Source organism: Pithys albifrons, chromosome Z (assembly GCF_047495875.1).
Source record: "Pithys albifrons albifrons isolate INPA30051 chromosome Z, PitAlb_v1, whole genome shotgun sequence".
Lineage (NCBI taxonomy): Eukaryota > Metazoa > Chordata > Aves > Passeriformes > Thamnophilidae > Pithys > Pithys albifrons.
The window spans coordinates 62082212-62101803 of NC_092497.1; the positions used below are offsets into that span (position 1 = coordinate 62082212).

Consider the following 19592-nt stretch of genomic DNA (forward strand, 5'->3'; position numbering starts at 1 on the left):
CGTTTTACCTGTGAAGCACAGGTGCATAACATGAATAGCCGTAATACTTAGGTGCACCTCAAATTTTTAAAACCATCTAAAACCATTCAAGTATGGTGACCCATATTTGGACCTGGTTTAGTACATGGGACAAGCTCAAGAGATGATCATGACAGCCCTTACAGCAGTGAGATATAGAGCCAGAGAGGCTGCTGAGGACTTGAATACTGAGTACTCAACTTCAGGGGTTCAGGGCTGTGGAATGCCAGGACCAAAGGATCTTGCTGCATAGGTCCAGGATGGATGGTTCCAGAGAATGCCCCATCTTCTGGGAAGACAGAGATCTTGGGAGGGAGGACTAGGAAGAGCTGCTGGGAGGTAGAGGATGAAGGTGCAGGAGCAGGGCTAAAGAGGTTTGGAAGTGAATATGCTTTCTGGAATTGGGGTACCAGTGCTGTCCCTGTGACCTCTAAGGACAGTATCTACTGTGGGACACATGGACTGTCCCAGTATTTCCAAGAATGAGGCTTACTGTTTAAGGATACACACCATGGATAAGTAAACAAAAAAGAGGTAATGTTTTCATAGACTAAGAAAACAAAGGGTAATGTGAATCCTGTCAAGCACTGAGGAAGTGAAATGGTTGTTGGGCCACTTGAGCACTGAGACAGGAAGGCCATGGATTGTTTAAGGAAACTCAAGAGCTTTACAGTACACCCAGCTTCTCTGACAGTTCCAGAAAAAGCTCTGGGACTTCTCAAGTCTTCTGTACTTTGTATAAAATGGTGCTACCAGACAAATGATGTTTGTGCTGCTTACTGCCAAAAGCAGACGCTGCAGCTACCAGTCCCTGGCTTGGCCCCTTACTTCTAGATTTTCTTGGTTTCTGTCTGCTGCTGTTAAAACATCTGCTGAGTGGGAAGCAGAGAACTTTATTTGAGAAGATGTTGAGAATTGGGCATTTGCATACATCTGTGTCTTGGGGTGCCAATTATGCATGAAAATACCAATGTGATAAACACCAATGTGACAAAACCACAGGAGCAGAAAGAGGAAAATACAATCCTGAATGACAAGGATTTTGCATTATTTGGCACATTCCATTTTATGTAATATAGTGCCATTGCATTCAGCACCACCAGCTAGGCTGAGAACACCTAGACTCCAATCTGAAAGGGAACAGGCCTGGAAAATCTCTTATACAGGTTGGGATTTCAAACAGAAAATGCATGAGATGCTTCCAGAATTACATATTCAAAGCTGTAGGACTGGGGAGTTTTGAGGTTCTTCTAGTAGAAGATTCTGGCTTCAGTATGACTTTTCACTGCTGCAAAGCTAGATTTGCCTCAAAGACTTTTCCCCCCTCTATGCCCTGGTCATTATGTTTACTACTATTCTGAAGTTTGATCGCACTTGGTAGTCATGGATTTTTGCACTGTGTAAGAATCTCAGGTGTCAAGAAATTAAATATAGAAAAAGAATTGTCTCAGCTCCAGAAAAGTAGGAATACAATATTGCCTTCTGACCTCATGGAGTTTGAGTTTGCGTTTGCTGGGGGCTGTGAGAAAACAAGGAAGATTTAAATAGAGCAACTTCTGGGAAGGGAAATTATGGCTATTTTCTATAACCACTGATGTAACCGAAATCTAGGAAATGCTTTCTCAGTACTTGATTGATGGGGTGCACTGACTGCCTCACTGAATCTGGTCCAGAACTACTCTGTGCATCTAGGTATGAGACTGGAGGAAAAATGCTTTGGGAACTCCATTTCTAATCATGATCGCAAATCATTATGAGTATTTTATCATGCATTCAGTAAGCCTCTCCCAAATTCAGTTACCTAACTACTTTTTGAGGAAAATGAGGAAAGGGCGATCCAGTATGCAGCTGAGTGCAGTGCCAGTGACTGCACCCTGCAGTGACAGATGCAGAGTCAATGTGGATTCAGCTTTTACCACTGCCTACAATACTGCCTTTTAATTTTAATTGAGTATAGAAAGAAGGAACATGGCTGAAAACACTTTCCTAACTTTTGCAGCAACTTCTGGGGAAAGATTATTGTGCAAGAGGTTTCAGTAGCTCCCTACCATGACAATGCTGGTTACCTGGTGTAACACCAAGTGCAGTGTTCAGTGTTTCACATGGTTTATCAGCAGAACTGCTGTTCAGGCAGCATGATCTCTGCCAGGGAACAGCTGCAGAACCTTGAAAATCTGCTCAGTTTCAGTTGCTAATTGCTGGAGAAGGGTAGCATTAAGTGAAGAACTGATATGCTTTTAGAGGTACTCCTGATTTACAATGAGATGTCTGTCTTTTTCTTCCTTTTACTTTGCCTTATATAACACCCAAACGTTTACATGGTCTTACAGCTGCTAGTAGATTTCTCATGGCTCAGTGATAAAACAAATGCAATTGGTAGTGCTAAGCAAAGTTTCAGTGGAAAATGAACAATACAAATGAAATTTAAGAAAAAACCCCAAATCCAACAAAACTATGTTAAACTCTGTTCATGGGCTTTCCTTACTTATCTGCAAGAGTTTTTGAAAACTAACTAGTGAGTATTTATGGGGTATAGAGGGAGATGAAAGAAAAAAAATATTCAGAGTGAATCACATGAATTTCAGATTTTAGCAGATGAAAATCACAGCTCAACTTCTGGAAGTGGAGGTTTTTCATCAGAAACTGTCCCACGTGTTCAGACTTCAGAAGTGGAGACATTCCCAGAGCCTCCAGGAGAGGGTGTTTGCAGAATGCATTTGAAAGAACACTTCTGCATCTCTGCTGCACAAAGTGTCAGTGGAGCTGATTCTTGGCCTGCCAGGACAATGTGAGATATTCCTAAAATTCTGTCACTTTGAATCCAACTCAGCCAGGTCATTAGTTGGCACAAATCCTGACAGCTGCACTGAAGTCAATGAGCAGTTTTGATGTGGAAAGAGAGGCACAGTGCAGTGCTGACCATTCTCCTCATTGCAACAAGAGAATGCATGAGAAGAAACTGTGACCTGGATCTCTGTTTAAAATATAAAGCCTATGTATTGATGGCCCCATGTGAGTGCTAATAATTAACTGTAAGACCTGCTCTGCTTCTCTGTGTGCTTCAAAAACTCAGAGATAAGACTGAGGACTCAGGTCTGTGGGTAATTTCTGAGGGTTGCTGTAATGATTGAGTTGCTAGGCAGTGCAAAGAAGCTCCATAAAACAGCATGCTGGTGAATATGAACTTACAGGTATGTTTATCTCTGTTTCTTAATAGCATTTTAAGCATTTTCTAGACATAGAAATCTCTGAGCTGTGGGTTTTTTTCCAGAAACACTGAAAACTGTAAGATAGTAAGTGTAAACTATTGTAGGAAAAATGAGTAGACTGAGGGAAAAAAAGGGATGCAATTCCCAAAAGGCAATAAATCACTGTTTCCAAATCTATTTCAGCAGCAAAAAGTAGCAGTAAAAATGGTCCAGAAAGAGTCACTTCTTTGAACATGTTCATCTGCTTGCTACCTGTAAAAGAGGGCTAATGCTGCTCTCAGGCATTCAACCTAGAGGCAAGGGAAGGAGAGCTGTTTGGCTGAAGATATGTCCAAGCCACCAAAGAGATATGGGGGATTTCTGGCTGGAGAATCCCTTCTGTTCTTTCACCCTGAATCTTGGGTCTGTGGATGAAAAAGCTACCACAGGTCTCTACAAGCCACTGAGGGCTGAAGGGAAACCTAATGTTGCAGCAGCTTGAATTGTAGGCAGTCTTCTCATCTGCGAAACAATCACCTTTAAAATAATTTTTCAAATTTCCTCTGTTCCAGCTGTTGCTCACTGAAGGTCAGTCCTTCTAACCCTATGCCACCTGGCAATTGTCCCCTGGGTACCAGGGCTGACAATAATCCTCTGCCTAAACCTGTGAGGCAAGACTAATACTCTGTCCTTTCTAGAAAAGGAACAAAGAGTGGGTTTGTGTTGTAAATGGATCATTATTTACTAGGATGAAGAGATTTCCAATTGCAGATGGTGGAACTGCCTACCTGGGCAGCCCTGATTTCTTAAATATGTTATTTTTTACTGGCTTTTGGGTGAGAAGTATCAAACAAAGGTACATCAGAAGCAGTCCTTTGTAAATGACAGATCCAAATTTGAAACAAAAAGGGTTTTTTTTCCTTCTTGGAATCAGTTTGGAACACTGAGGAATGTGTTAAGAATTAAGTATAACAGAAAAAATTATGGGCACATTTGGATGACTTCTTGCACAGTGAAAAACAGACATTACTATTTTACTTCACCCAGTGTTCAGTCAAATCTTAATGCACTCAGTGAAAACCACTATTTTTTCTAGAGGGCTTGGAATCTTGTCATCTCTGAAACCCAGGGGACCAGGGTGGAAGCTGACTGAGGACTTCTTTCTCTAGGAAGATGAGCCAGACTAGTATTCTAGTCTTTGTAGATCACAATACCTGTGACTTTCGTGAACAATAATAAATATCCTCAATGCTGCCAAGTCAGCTATATTATGATCTTCCACCTGCCAGGTGGTAAGATCAGCCTTATGTATCTTCACCATTCTCTGCTCCTCTTTGCTGGTTACTTCAATAACTTCTTATTTCTCCTTTTGCATCATTTCTAGCAAGGGTCTGAGCCCCACATATGATACAGTCACTATTTCTGGTGGTGGAATCACTTGTCTTTTTAAAAAAGTGGTATGACATACAGGTATATGCAGGTTGAGAGTAAGAAAATGACCTCAATACAGATGGGAAAATGCTAAACCACCTTAATCCTTCCATGCTGAAAGAACCTTTATGACCCATAATCACACGGAAGAGCAAAGGCAGTAGGACTTCCTCTCTTCCTCATCTACCCCTAAATTCTTTGGATCAAACAGCATGGTGAGGTGAGAAGTGGCCAAGGCAGTTGGTGACAGTACAAAGCACTGTGTGCTGGTGAAGACCTGGCGCAGCAGGGGTTAATATGCTAAGAAACCAACAAGATAATTATTGGCAAGAAGGCATAAAATGGGAAAGGAAACTTGATTTGTAGAACACTGCAATGCATTGTCTGATAAACTGGGTATCTGAATGATACAAATCTGAACTGGCCAGATTTTGAGCTTACAAAGCTGTAGCTTTGCAAGAAAGCTTTAATGAGCTGATGGGGAAAATAAACAAGTCAAGTGCTCCCCATAAATTGCAAGGGGAAGCTAATGAAGCCACGATTCACCTCCATAAATTGTAGGTGCCTTTCATTCCTGTATGACATCGCCCTGAAATTCTTTATTCTGAATGGAGTTTGATACTCAATTTCACTTTTGTCTCTGTGACACTTAAAGTTCTCTTGAGTTCAAATCCTTCACTGACTCACTAATACTCAGAAAAGTACCATGTATTAATTAGCAGGCTGTGATGCTGTGAATCATGACCTTCCTCTGCCCAGGGACTTCCTGCACAAAGTACATGTTCTATAGATTCTTCTTTCAACTATAAAAAAGAAAAGAACTCTGCAGTCCTGCACAAATAATAAGCCCTATGGCAGCAGTAAGATTTCTGTGAACACCACTGAGTTTGTAGCTTGTTATTTTTGCTACACAACTTAATGCATTTACTGCATATTTAAATAAATGCTATTTCATTATCTATTTAATACATAGTAGTGCAAGTGGCGCCCCGATAATGATTCATTTTAGGTTGTTGCAGTGAAAGACCACAGCAGTAATTTCCTTTAGTGTAATTCTTACAAAAATTCCTTTTTTCAGGAAGAACATTTATCAATAAACACACAACAGTTATGGCCTCATTCTAAAGCTTACTGAACTCAAGGGAAAATATCATTAAAAGCAGGAATATTTGAATCATGCCTCTAACGATTAAAAAGGCCTATATAGTGGCTGGACCTTTTTCTTTGTGTGGTTTGATGTTGCTAAAGCTCATCTGCAGCTACTTGTCATATTTATGGACAGTTCTAATACAAGCAACACAAAGTATTCAACTGCTATAATAACTGGCCATACGTCCACTAAATTAACTGACATTTTCATAAATCAGAAATGAGAGCTTGCATCCTCATGTTTTATACTTTATAACTAGAAACAAAAATCTATGTGATCATACATACTGAATTCTGAGTGACAAAATCTCAGAAGTACCTTGCCTGGTTCACTCAAAGTGCTTGGTTTTGTAATAAAAGGATGGACAGGTCATAAGAACAAGTGTTCAGACATTGGACTGGGAGAAGAGCAGTGATTTCCAAGGACTAATCCCAAAGCACACCAAGTCTGTTTGTGAGGACTTGCTGTATGGGACTTGTCAGACTGACTGTAGGTGTCTGCATTGTATTCCTTGGGGCACATATGTTTTTTGTGTGGTATCAGTGCTGGCCAAGCCAATACACCATTGTGCATGGCAGAGAGAGGTAGGCATGGAATGGAACTTTGCCATTGTCAAGGGGTATTTTGAAGGAAAAGTGATTAAGAGAAGTAAAAACAGAGTAAATTAACTCAAGTGTGTACTGAAAACGGGAAAGAAAAGCTGACAGCTGTCACAAAATTCAGAATGGTTGGACAGCACCTGGAAAGCTCATAACACTGTTGAAAGAATAACAGTTTTAGCAGAAAGAAAGGCCAGGTATTGGACCCCCTTATGGAAAACCTGTCCAGCTCCTTGGATTCTGCTGCTGTATGCTGCCATGTTTGAAATGTTTCTTCTGTCCTCTGGGTTTCCATAATTATTTTGCCTCAGATAATCTGAACTACTCAACACACTCAGGACTTCAGGGTGCATCTCCAGTATGTGTTCTTGCATTACAAACCTGAAAGCAAAGTCCCTGTTTCAAATGCCCTTGACACCAAAAAGCCCCATTCCCTGGGGTTTTCATGAGTATCACTTTACATGAGTTGTTTGGAAGAGAAAGTAGTTTTCTTTCTAGAAACTTATGACTGGACCTATCAAAGAATAAATTATATGTAACTGAGCAACCTGGTCTAGTGGAATGTGTCTCTACCTATGATAGGGGGGTGGAACAAGGTGATCTTTAAGGTTCCCTTCCAACCCAAACCATTCTGTGATTCTATAATGAGACCAGCCCAAAGGCAGGCTGCTGGTCATACTTGTAGGCTGAATAACTTTGTAAAGAATCAGCTTATACAACAGTGTACCTGGTTTGCCAGGCACTCTGACAAAGAAGAATGTTGTAATTTTTTATGCATTCAAAGATGTGACATGAGAAGAAAAATTGAAAAAGGCCTCTGTGGTTCAGATGTGTGAGAAGGGATAAAAGCAGCTTAAATGATCCAAATGCAATGTCCTTTTCCTCTGTATCTATCCCCCCTATCTCCATACAAGTTTTTAAACTTCTTTGCCATGTACTGTAGAGAGCTTATTAAAGGGAATCAGGACACGGATGCAACTTCCTGTTGGGTAGGGAGCCTTTTCATCCTGGAGCTATCCTCTTGTCCTCAAACAGCAGGCTGAACATGTTCCAGTGAACACAAAAGCTGTGTTTGCCAGTTGGCAAAGAGATGATGGGAGTGTGGGAGAGGGGGCAAAAATTGCCCTAAATTGCCCATTTTCTTAGAAGAACTAGATTTTAAGGTGGCAGGTTTTAGTATCTCTGCAATTTATTGGCTCCTGTTGTAGCTCTTACAGTACAAGGCTACCTGAAATGTGACCCAATAAAGGGGTCAGCCAGCTTGGATGGATTCTGCAGGTGTTTGGCTATAGTGACTACTCTCGTTAGGATTCTCACACAGAAAATACATACCAAGTTCCCCAAATTCAAGACATATTCCAGGAACTTAATTCTTCTTCCTCTCACTGCTTGCCTTCTACTCTGGTTTGTTTTGCCTCACTGGCTGCTCTTCCTTTCAGCAGCTTGATAATATTTCTATATTCTCTTCTATATCATTAGTGGATTTAAAGGTCCAGCTGAGCCCTAATGCTGTCCTTCCTGACTGTTCCCAATCTCGTTCATGGCTGACAGCCTGAAGAAATTTCATGTCTCACATCACCTCAAGAAGGCTGCTCCCCTATTTTAGGCTTTGTTTTTTAAATAAATTTCAGAAGCACAGTACAAGGGGCACATGCATACTGAGAATAGCAGAAGAATGTTTAGAAGTACATTTAAATGTAGAAGATTTTTTGTGCCTCCTGCTGCCTTCTTTTTGAAATGAGTCTTTACCACTGAAAAGAAAGAGGTAAGCAGATCTGAGAAGAAAACCCCAAACATCAAATATTTTAATCACATATAAAATGCTTTAAGTAACTAACTAAAATATGGTGCCTATACCTGTGTGACTGTACTGTCCCAAATAACTCCTGAACTTAAGCCTTAACTCTTAGGACTCTGAATAGGCACAGCTCTGGCTTTGTGTAAACAAAGGTTAAACCAGGGCATTTTCTATTATAACTGGTCTTCCAGACTGTGAAGGCAAATGCACAAATGAAATACATAAAACTATTCTACAGCAGTAATGACAGGCAATGATCTTCTTCCCTAAAATGCACATTGTCTTACTCCCACAATGGGAACTGGTAACTACTCAAAAGTTTAGAACTGGTCCATGAAACAGAGAAGAGTTTATCTAGGAAAGGCACTGACTTAATGGAATCACTGAGGTTACTGATTATGAGTTGCTGATGTTTCTGTTCTGGACTAAGACCTGTGTTTGCAACACCTGCACTCAGTTTCGTAGTTCAATAGCCAAACCTTGCAGCCCAGTTTAAGAATAATTTGATTTTCTTGCAGTCGCAGAAATTTCCCAACACCTGTTTTAAAAACTCCATATGTAGTCATAATAATAATGGTGAAAAATAGAATGCAATCTGATGCAGTTTGATCTGATGTATGAGGATATACACATGCAAAGAGTAGAACACTACCCTCATTTTCAAGACAACATTACGGTTCAGACAACAGTGTAAGTAATAGGCCTGAAGCTGGGGAAATTCAGCTGAAAGCTCTCATTTGCCTGTTTAGAATGCTTTGAATGAAACATATACATTGATTCCTAGACTTTTGTGCCTTACATTGGTAAAGGTATTAATGTAATATTCATGGTATTTTTTTCTGGGAGGGGAAGGGCAGATTAGTAGAAGCAATTTGCTTTAAGCTATAAATCAGTTTTAGAGTGCCTCAGACCAACCACAAAACCTAATGTTATTTGTTTAAAATATTTTTGGTAGAAACAACATAGTTAACACTGAAGGAAGTGAGTCAGACAAAGTCAAAACTGTATGGTCATTAGTCTGAATGCAAGGTTTTACTAATGTAACAGATGGAGCTTGGCCTTTGCTGTCTGGAAGGACATATGTAACATTCATTTACACAGTTTATAAAATCAAAATATATGTTCAGTTCTTGAGCTACTAAAATTGCTTTTTACAGGCACAATATTGCATCAATCAGTCACTATGGTGGATGTTTTCTGTACCAGCAGTGAGGACACAAGTATAAAACTATGGATAATACAAAACCACCTTCACTGCAGAAAGAGCCACTCGAGCAAGGGAAATTTGCTGTTGCCACTCTGTCCCTTACAGTGAGTGAAGAGGATGCTGTTCTGTCACCTGCAGCCATCTATTCTCCCTGAAAACCATTCTGCCACATGTTTTCATGATCACTACTTAGTGCCAAATAAAGTAAGAATAGTCTTACAAAATGACTGGACTTAAATTCCAACTGAAGATCCCTGGGGAAAGGGGAGAGAGCAGATGGAGTCAGTACTAGGAAGTCTGAGGCCTTTGTATATGTGTTGTCTGCAACATTATTCATCTCCTCCGATGACAGTTCTCCAGCAAAAAACAACACTGCAAACCAAATTCTTGACTGTGAATTCCACTGTTTTGATGCATAAGGCAGAATTTTTCAAAATATTTCAGTTTTGCTACATTTCATTTTGCATTCTTGGGGAATTTTGCCAGTAACGCCTTTGCCGGTATTATCAGTGAAATACTTGCAAAATCCTACCCAGAGAACATCAATGGTTTTGTCTTTGAGCTGTGCAGCTGTTTTGTTTGAGTAGATCTCATGATGACCTGAAACATCCAGATGATAAAAACAACTGTCAAAGGGTCTTGAATCTGAACTCAAACATTTACTCTGCATGTAGAAGCCACTTTTCTTCTCTGCAGTGGGAAAACCCAAAATATTTAACGTTCCTCCACATCTTCAACCATTGAAATCCTTTCCCCTACACTTCTATGGGTGTTTAAAGGTCCTCTCTTGCTCAACTTTCCTACTGAAATGCCCTCAGGTGGTAACTGACTGTAGCGCAACCACTATTTTCTACAGACTGCTTTTTGTTTTATTAGAAACCATGAATCATGCAGCAGTGAATTTTAAGTGGAAAAAAGAAAAGGCTGAGTTAATAACAGCCGATATGCTTTACCTTTGGGTCGTGTATTCCAGAAAGCTCTTCATAGATCTTCTCTCCTACCATGACAGCAGCCAGGTTGGCTGTGTATGTGGACAAACAAAACAGGCAGAAAATAGCCCAGAGATTCATTAAAAATCTTCCAGTCCAGCATTTGGGGGGTTTGATGGCAGCTGTTCTTCCAAACAGGATTGCATAGCAGACATTCAGGGCAGAGGAGAAAGAGAAGACTTTGCTCCTATTCCTTCCCCTAGGGGTCATCCCGAAAGGGCTTTTCCACTCATATAAGGTGAGGAATATAGCTGTGATGTGGAGAGCGACAAATATCCCCAGCCACATAGTCCAGTGAAGCGGCCACATGAAAGCTCCAATAGGAGCTGCCGTGTCCCTGGTCCTCACCAGGATGCCCAAGCTGGTTGAAAAGAAAGGGCTGGTGAAATCAATCACTTGGCTGCGGGCAGTGTTGATGCTAAATGATGTCACTGCCATGTGAGCTGTCCCAGCAAGAAGGTCTCCCACCAGCCCTGTCCAGTGGCCGTTCTTCCACGCGCCGTATTTTCCATCACCAACAATGTACAAGTCAAAATCAAAGTTCATGTCCTCAGCCAGCTTCTCGAGCAGGTCAATGCAGTACCCATAGCAGCACTTCTTCAGCTGAATGGGAACGGTGTCATTCCCCCCCTGGAGGGTTTCAAACAGGTTATCCAGCACATCTGAGTCATTGGTCAAGGGGTCTAGGCATAGCTGCCCTGCTGGGCAAAGACCTTCATCATCGACATCTCTTGTAAAGACAAATGGATGCTCAATCAGAGTCACCACTCTGAGGTGCAGCCGGGTAGGGTGTTGCATGTGACTTTTATGTCTCTGTGCCTGTTCTGGCCATATGCCATAGTCCATAATTATCTTTCCTTCTTGCCAGCTCCCCAGACGCGTCCACATTGGGTTTCCGAGAGGGTCATGCTGCAGATTCCAAATGAAGAAGTTGTTTTCTGAGCTGACAATGGAGGAGCCCTTCACCTTAATGCGGCCACTGAGACCATCAAAAGTTGTGTTGGCTAAAAACCTGTTGGAGGGAAAAAGCAGAGCAATCAGAACCAGACAGCTGAGCCATGGATTTATGTTCCTGAGAATAGATGGCTATGTTCCTGAACACCTGGATCATTAATAGCCTTCCTATGGCACAATAAACCAATCACATAATTTATGACAGAGGTACATGGCAACACTCCCCAACTTATGTAAATGAAAACTCCCCAGGAAAGATACCCTTTTCACTTACTAGAAAAAATGAGTAAGAGAACAGCAATTTTTCTCAGTTACCATTGCCTCATAAATTGATGAAACATAGGTTAATTCTAAGCTGAACTCACCAGATCTGTTGTCAGTTTCCTACATAAAAATATATATGAAAATAGAAGAGTGGAAATTATGTATGAAATGTCCTTCCAAGAAAAATGCTATAATCTCAGTAAGATCTAGCTTACATAAGAAGGGCTGTCAACAGGTTTCAAGTACTCTCAAGCGAACCAATCTGTATTCAAAACTGCAAATTTGGCATTGGTAAATCACTGTTAGCCACTTCAGAAAAAAGTAAAGGAAGAAAGGGAAAGATGGTTGCTCTAGGACAGTCAGTTTTAATTCTTAAGAAAAAAAAATCCAAACCACCAAAAAAGGTCTAGTTTTTTTAAAAAAAACATGACAAAGTAGTGTTATTAAAAGTACCATGCTGTCACTGTGGCAGATCTCATGAATTGTGCCAGTTTTTTACTGCACATTTTGCACCGAGAATGCTGAACTTCTACTATTCCCGATATTCACAATTAAGTTGAGTATTTCCTTTGTTTTGGAAGGCAGTGTTTGCTAGTACTTGTCCTCCCTGTATGCTGAATTCAGCTTCTGGAACATCATTTTCAAAGAGGCTAAAACGACATGGATAAAGGAGCAGGGAACTCAGCAGGAATTAAATATTAGAAGTGGAAAATCATTTTTAGTGCAAGCACCATGACCATCTGAACTGCATGTTGTTAATAAGAAAGCTGCTACAGATTTTGCAGGGGCTGTATAAGTCTTAGTATGGCGAGTCCATTAAAAACAACTGAGTTAAATTGCTGTTAATATGGTGTGAGGTAAGTCGTGCATTTTTTTTTCCAGAAAAAGCAGTTCAGAAGACAGACTATTTAACTGTTGAAGCAGAATGTAACACCTCACATTAGTTCTGAGAATTGGATGAAAGTAAGTGTTGAAAAAAGTATAAAGGCTATAGCTGTCATTCCAGGCTCAATAAGCAAGACATAAACTTTTATGTGCTGTTAATGATTTGTCAATAGCTGCAGAGAATAAAAAATAACCTTAAATTGATTGGAAAAGGATGAATTGATTGCAGGTGTGTGTGCATGTATACTTCTGGCCAGCCTCTACTCTTTGTTTTGATGAATTTTCATAATTGTCGATGGAGTTTCAGCAGATAAACTCTCAAGATCATATAAATTTTTGTCCTCTGAAAAGATAAATTAATGAAAGTATTTTAGTTTAGAATGTGATTGTGTGTGTGTCAGCCTTTTCTGAGACAGCTTCACACTTCTTCTTATACAATCTCTTTAGAGGAGATTGGAGAAAGATGATACAGACTATACTCTCAAAAGCAATTGATGTCTCTATGTGTTAGCCTGGGCCTGGGAATTATGCCTAAAAATGCATATATAAAAATATAATGTTTTTAAATTAGAAAAGTGGTTCTCATATTTTCAATCCTTTACCCTTTAGTCTAGTGTTAACTAAATGATGCCATAACTTCATTGATCAGTGGTGTCTGTCCCTGTTTGCCCAGGCCCTTCTTCCTATCTTTCCTTCCTATCTGATTTCATACTTTCATGTTTGTATATGTAAACACCATCAAGACAAAGTTTATTGGAGAGGCAATCTTAAGCACTAAAGAAAGGTTTATGTGCCCATAAACTTGTTTGGGTTTTATCTCTCTTATTTTTATCTCTCCCAATCTCTGTAAAAAATTGTGCAACTCTTTTACAAGCCTTGCTGGGAGTATATGCTAAAGCCATCACTATGACAGTAACAGTAAAACCATTCTGTGTGTGTAGATGGATCCATATGAAACTTTAATTTTTTTTAAGAACTGTGTGTAAAATACTGTTAGCGGTTCACAAAAAGCCAAAACTAGGGGAGATGAGTCCTCGAGTGCAATAAGCTTCCAGAGTTCTGATGAAATTTGGTCCCATGTTGCTAATACAGCACACTCTGGGTATCAGAATGCTGCAGACCAGGTGCTTTGGGAGTAATTGACGCTGTGGAATAATGCATTAGATTTATTTTTTTGAAAGTGGAATGAGAACACTGGAATTTATGCAGTGTGTTCTCTTTCACTGTAGAAATAAGTGCACCCAGGAGGGTACAACAAGCCCTCTGTACCTGTCCTGTCGTGTTAGGAGCAGGCACCTGAGAGATTTAGTAGCATTTAAATGTGTGACTTCACTACCATGCCAAGTTAGTGGCTTACTTTTGCAGCCGATTTGCATGTTCTATATTTTTCATAGTGACAGGACATGGATCAAAATAAATGACGGGAACCATGTGGGAGAAACATCTTAACAACACTTTGTTTTATACGCAAGCAGCTGTGGCTGCTGAGCATTTGCATACACTGTATGAAGCACCAGTGAAATCCATGCCAGGGACTTAAAAACTCCCTTACTCAAAAACTTAAGGAAACAGATAAGAGGATCTGACTACACTACTTAAGCTAGAAATCTCTAATGTGAATCTTTGGGAATTACAAGTGCTGGGTTTTGCACACATTGAGAATGTCAGAGAAGTACTGTATCAGGGCTACTGATAAATTTGTTTGGAAAGAGAGTCTGTACAAATTTAAGAAGGTGAAGGGCCAGATCCTCCAGTCTGACAGCTGAATCAATTTCCTTGATGCTGGGTCAATATATGTGAGCTGACAGTCTGTGATAAATGCATCAAAGGTCTACTAGAGTCACTTCAGTTTGAACAATAAGACTATGAGCCATTTGCTCATTTTAGCTTTATTTGTTTCTCTTGTGTTTTGTTGTAAGAGCTGCTCTTTAGATCTTTGGCATTACCATCATTCTCCAGCAGCAGTATCTTCATAGTACTTTTAAGAATGATTTAATGAAATTATTTTCTTTCAAGCTTGGTGCCTTGGTTATTCCACATCTTTCTTGGGAAGCTTACAGGAGGCAAGAACTAGAATTGGCTAGTGAAAAGAGAAGGTTCTGGGGAGACTTTGTAGTAGCCTTCCTGTACCTAAAGGGGCTCAGGAGAGCTGGAGAGGGACTTTTTATAAGGCCAAGAAGTGATAGAAAGAGGGGGAATAGCTTCAAACTGACAGAGGGCAGGGTTAGATGGTATAGGAAGTAACTCTTCCCTGTGAGGGTAGAGAGGCACTGGAGCAGGTTGCCCAGAGAAGCTGTGAGTGCTCCACCCCTGGAAGTGCCCAAGGCCAGGTTGTACAGGGGTTTGAGCAGGCTGGTCACTGTAGTAGAAGGTAGAATGAGGTGGTGTTTAAGGTCCCTTCCAACTCAAGCCATTCCAGGATTTTATGGATCTGTGAAATAGCAGGTTGATGAAATTACCCAAGAAGCAGAGTTAAAGCTGTAAGACTAATTAAAGGTATAAGACAAGATAAGACTTTGAAATTTTAATGCCTTGTTCCATCAACAAGGATGCTCCCATGAGCAGGCAAGAATAGATCAGGGAATCAAACTCATTGTAAGAGGAACGACGGATGGTGACTTTCAACAGTATAATCTTCAGGGGGTTGTACATCTATATCCATATTCACACAGATACAAGCATGCTTTGCCACGTATTGGATCGTTATTCTGCTCCTGGGTGCACTTAAATGTCTGCAGAGCCAAGATATGAGATCACTGTTGGCAACAAAAGCTTCGGCTGTGCCAGAGTGTGAGGCTGCTGTTCATCCACACTCTCCAGTGAGGGGGAATGAAGGTTTGTGCGTGGTGCCTTCTCTGACCCCTTCTCCATCCCCAACCACTGCAATTCCAAGGCTACATCACAGGTCAGAGGGATTTATTCAGACAGAACAACACCCACAGTGGTAAACACTCAGTTAAGCACCAAATAGAAGTTTCATCTTTGGAGGCACAAACCACTTGCCTAAAAGCCCTGGTGTGATGGACAGGGCTAGTCACAGTGAAGCCACTCATCAGTGCATCACATCTGAGAATTTAATGGTACCACTCAGAGTTATTAGTTGTGCTGATGACACAAATACATCAGTTCTGGCCATCAGGTGTCTGTCTCACTCCTACACTATAAAAATAGCTGCAGTTATTTAGGACAAGGTTTTATCTAACCTGTTATTTTGACTTTAATAGGGTTCACAAGCAAATGCCTAGGGAAAAAAAGGTTAAGTATATGATCCTTTCTTTCATTTCCATAGTATCTTTACCAATATGAAGGGACAAAAAATTTCACAGATGTGAAATTACATATTGTGTCCCAAAATACAACAAAAAGTACAGCAGTCACTGTTCATGAAAGAGCTAATAGCTCTCTGTAGACAGCAATGATGAGAACTATTTTTCATTAGTACTTTTAAGTGTTGCAATTTTGCTTTCCTTTTTCTTTACCCCTTAACCCTCAAAAAGCTGTTCAAAAATCTGCTGTTCTCTTGTTACTTTAAGAAGCCTCTTGCTGAGTTTTACTTTTCAGGCATGATCTAGTTAAAATATCTAAAATAAAGTGACTAAATTAACATCACAAGTCACTGGAGATATTGCAAGCCAGTCCAATGTTTATTCCCAATGCTCGTTTCACTCTTGGAAAGCAGGGAGTTTTTGACCCCTAAGTTATGGATGAGTGGTGGCTAAGGAAGTGTTGGGGTCTGAAATAGTTGTGTTTTTAGCAGTGCAGTTTATGTCTTATTATGCAGACGTATCTGAGAAAAAGTTAAGTTTTTAAAAAAAAAGCTGCATACAACAACTTTCACCCTAACTTCATCCAACATAATCTACTGGTTGAAAACCACGTGTACTGAAGGGAAAAACATTCAACACTCACTGGATGTAAATTATGTGATGAATTCACATAGTTAGCCATGACCTTCTTTTTCTTGTTTGTTTTCAGAAGAAACCATGCATATTTTCCTATCATATGTTAAAATCCAGAGAATTTCTAGACATGAACCCCAACAGTTATGGGAATAACTTCAATATAGTGATGTGCAGCAGAGAGAGCACTTTGAGGTTTTGAGTGCTCTCACCAGAAGCAGCAGTCTCTGGAGTGATGACAGTGCACCTTTTTTGTCTGTTTTCCATGGAAGCACACCAGCAAGGGCCACTCACCTTTATAGTGTCTGATAGCTTTGATAGTGCAAATATTCTGATTTTTGTGCACTTTTTTGTATCTCAGAATGTCAGAGGATTTGCCACTAGTTCTGAATTTTCCCTTTTATGTGCATGAACATAAATAGAAGTTTCAGAGCATGGTCTGTAACCTAGCCTATGTTTACTACATGATCTTCACTTCTGTGGTACAGTGCCTTCTTCTACAATTGGCTTACTCTCCCACTGTGGCTAAGTTTAAGTTTCACTACCTGATCAGAAGTTAACCAGGAGGAAATACTGAAACAAACAAACAAAACAATTTCGTAAAAAAGGAAAATCTTACTTTGACAAATACTGTCCTGAAGTGATATTCCTCTCATCTGTATCCATACAATTCATCGTACTTGGAATAAGAGCTAGTTCAGGCTGAATCATGGTGGCTGCTGCTACAGCTCTCGCTACCAGCTCCATGGCGTCCTGCACATAATGCTCAAAGACTGACTGTGTTGTCTTGCCGTGGGCAATGAGACCAAGGGGCAAACCTTCTGTCCTCAGCTCTTCCACATTCTGTGAATCCCCAATAATCCAGTGAAGCTCTGGAGGTATCACGCCAAACCGTGTGGTTATTTCAAAAATCCTCCGTGTTTTCTCCATATCACACCCAAACATCACCATGGTGGACGTCGTGTCTTTGATGCTCTCCAGGTAAAGCTGTAAATACTTCAGAAGGTCACTGGTTGAAGTGAGGTTTGCTGTGATGTTTATAACGGATCCCAGGTGGAACTTGGAGCTCTGTTGTGTGAGGAAGAGAAAATCTGTGATGTTCCACTCCTCCTGGCATAGCATCAAGCTGAAGTTATACCAGTTGTTCATTGCAAGGATCGAGAAAGTGACATCTGCGTCCGAACTTAGAGAGTTTTCTAAACTCATCTGCAGGTGAAGGGGATTCTGTGGTTAAAAATATGAAGGACAACTGATTAGAAATATAGTGGACACAACTTAATGAGTTTGCTTAATTTTAGTCACTTCTTTAGTTCAAAGCAACCACCTCTCAACCTAGACAATTGTGCAAGAAACAGGAAAATTTACTCCCACTGAGCTTAAACAGACTCATGGGCTGTTTAACTGTGACTCATGGGCTTCCTCAGCTAGAGTTTGACTCAAATTCAGCAGTCACTCACAAGCCTGTTTCCAAGAATTTGTACTTCTTTTGATCTGTTTGTCCTTTTGGATTTCTCAGCATTCTCAAGCAAAGATTTCCCTGCCCTCTTAATAGAGGTGTGAAAAGGTTATTTCCTTACTGCTCAGGTTCAGCCCTGGCATGTGCCAAAACCATTTACAAACAGATGCTCAAAAGGCCTTTGCTAAGCAGTAAGAAAGAGAAAGAAAACCCCTTGGTTCTTCTTACATCTTTTTTTGGGTGAGGGTTTTTTGGTAGTTAGGGGCTTTATTTACACAGACATGGGAGTAAGTTAACAAAATGGATCACAGCCTACGATCAAGGCACATCATGTACTGCCAACAAAACAGGACATAATTGATTCTTTGGTAAAGGACAAGTTACTGAATATACCAGAGGCTAAGATATGCAGACTGTGATTTCTGAGCCGGAAAATATTTGATAAATAAGCATTCCATACTCATTTGTTCCATGTCATATATGATGTAACAGAATTTAACCCATCGTATTTCCTAACACCATTGCTCTTGACTTTATCATTTTCAGAAAAGGAGGAAGAATGTGAGACTAATTCTTCTGTTCTCTAAAGGTGACTATTTATTCCTTTCTTATTATTTAATTCACTCTTTTCCCCTAATCTCATTCCTCTCCTTTCCCTGGTCCTAAAAGTAAAGTTAAATTTTATCTACCATTTTAGTAATGAAGAAAAATGTTAAAGAATCCAAGCAATTTCTGGCATTTTGCTATGAAATAATTCTCTGCTCTTCCAAAATGTTTCTATTAGGCTTTCACTTAGCACATTATATACTGTTTCAATTTTTGGATTTAGTTGAGAACTTGACACTGTAGCTTTCATATAAATTTATGTTACTTTACACTACCATTTCATTTCAGCCATGAGACTGTTCAAAAAATGTGATGCCTGTTCAGTACATCTTTTTGTTTGTGAGATCTTTGTTGTGACTTTATGTCAACAATTTTCTGCGCTCATGTCCCTTCAAATTACATCTTATCCCACACAGGTACCTGGATTTTATCTTTCTATCTATTACATTACTAAACACATTATTAGGTCCTTCTCTTACATTTCCAGTAGTCAGCATGTATCATACAAAGGATGAAACCATTTTAAAGCTCATATAAAATGCTGTAATTTTGGTTTCAATAGCAGTTTGCTGTTCATTATAGACTCCAGTTCATAAGGATTCTAGAAATGTCCTTCTGAATTTGTAATAATATGATAATTGGTCAGTTACACTGGTTTTACTAAATAAAACTCTGGCCTTTCCAATACAGAAAGGGAATGAAATGACAAAAAACCCCAAAACAGGTTTATAAGCAGCAAGCTTTCATTGTGTTAATTTGCAGTTGCATAAACTCATCATCTGTTTTCCAGGACAGATAGTTTAAATTCAGTCTGAAAAGGAGAATACTTTAATTGAAGATGTTCTCAGCTTTTCTTGTTACCTCTTGGGTCTTGTTCCTGTGGTCCTTTTTTTTTGACACAGACACATGAAAGAGCTAATTAAATGGATCACTGTTCATGATCTATGCATGTCATGTACTGCCAATAAGACACAGGAGGACTGACTCTTTGATTAAGGACAAATTACTGAACACACAAGAAGCTAACCTGTGCAGAATCTCTGAGTTCTGTGCTGGAAAACGTTGCCTACTAATTAAAATACATGATCAGTTCAGGGGGGAAAAAAAAGCACTGTGTATAATATACGGGTTAGGGAAGCTGATTTGAA

General features: G+C 39.9%; 1 protein-coding gene across 1 annotated transcript in view; it reads right to left on the reverse strand.

The window, feature by feature from the left end:
* The window catches only part of GRIN3A (glutamate ionotropic receptor NMDA type subunit 3A), a 75987-nt gene that overhangs the window by 31685 nt on the left and 24710 nt on the right, over positions 1-19592 (reverse strand). Inside the window, exons 2-3 of the mRNA XM_071581653.1 lie at positions 17002-17606; positions 10345-11392 (exon numbers count right to left, since the gene is read on the reverse strand). Of these exons, the coding sequence (XP_071437754.1) occupies positions 10345-11392; positions 17002-17606 (1653 nt within the window). The remainder of the gene's footprint in view (positions 1-10344; positions 11393-17001; positions 17607-19592) is intronic.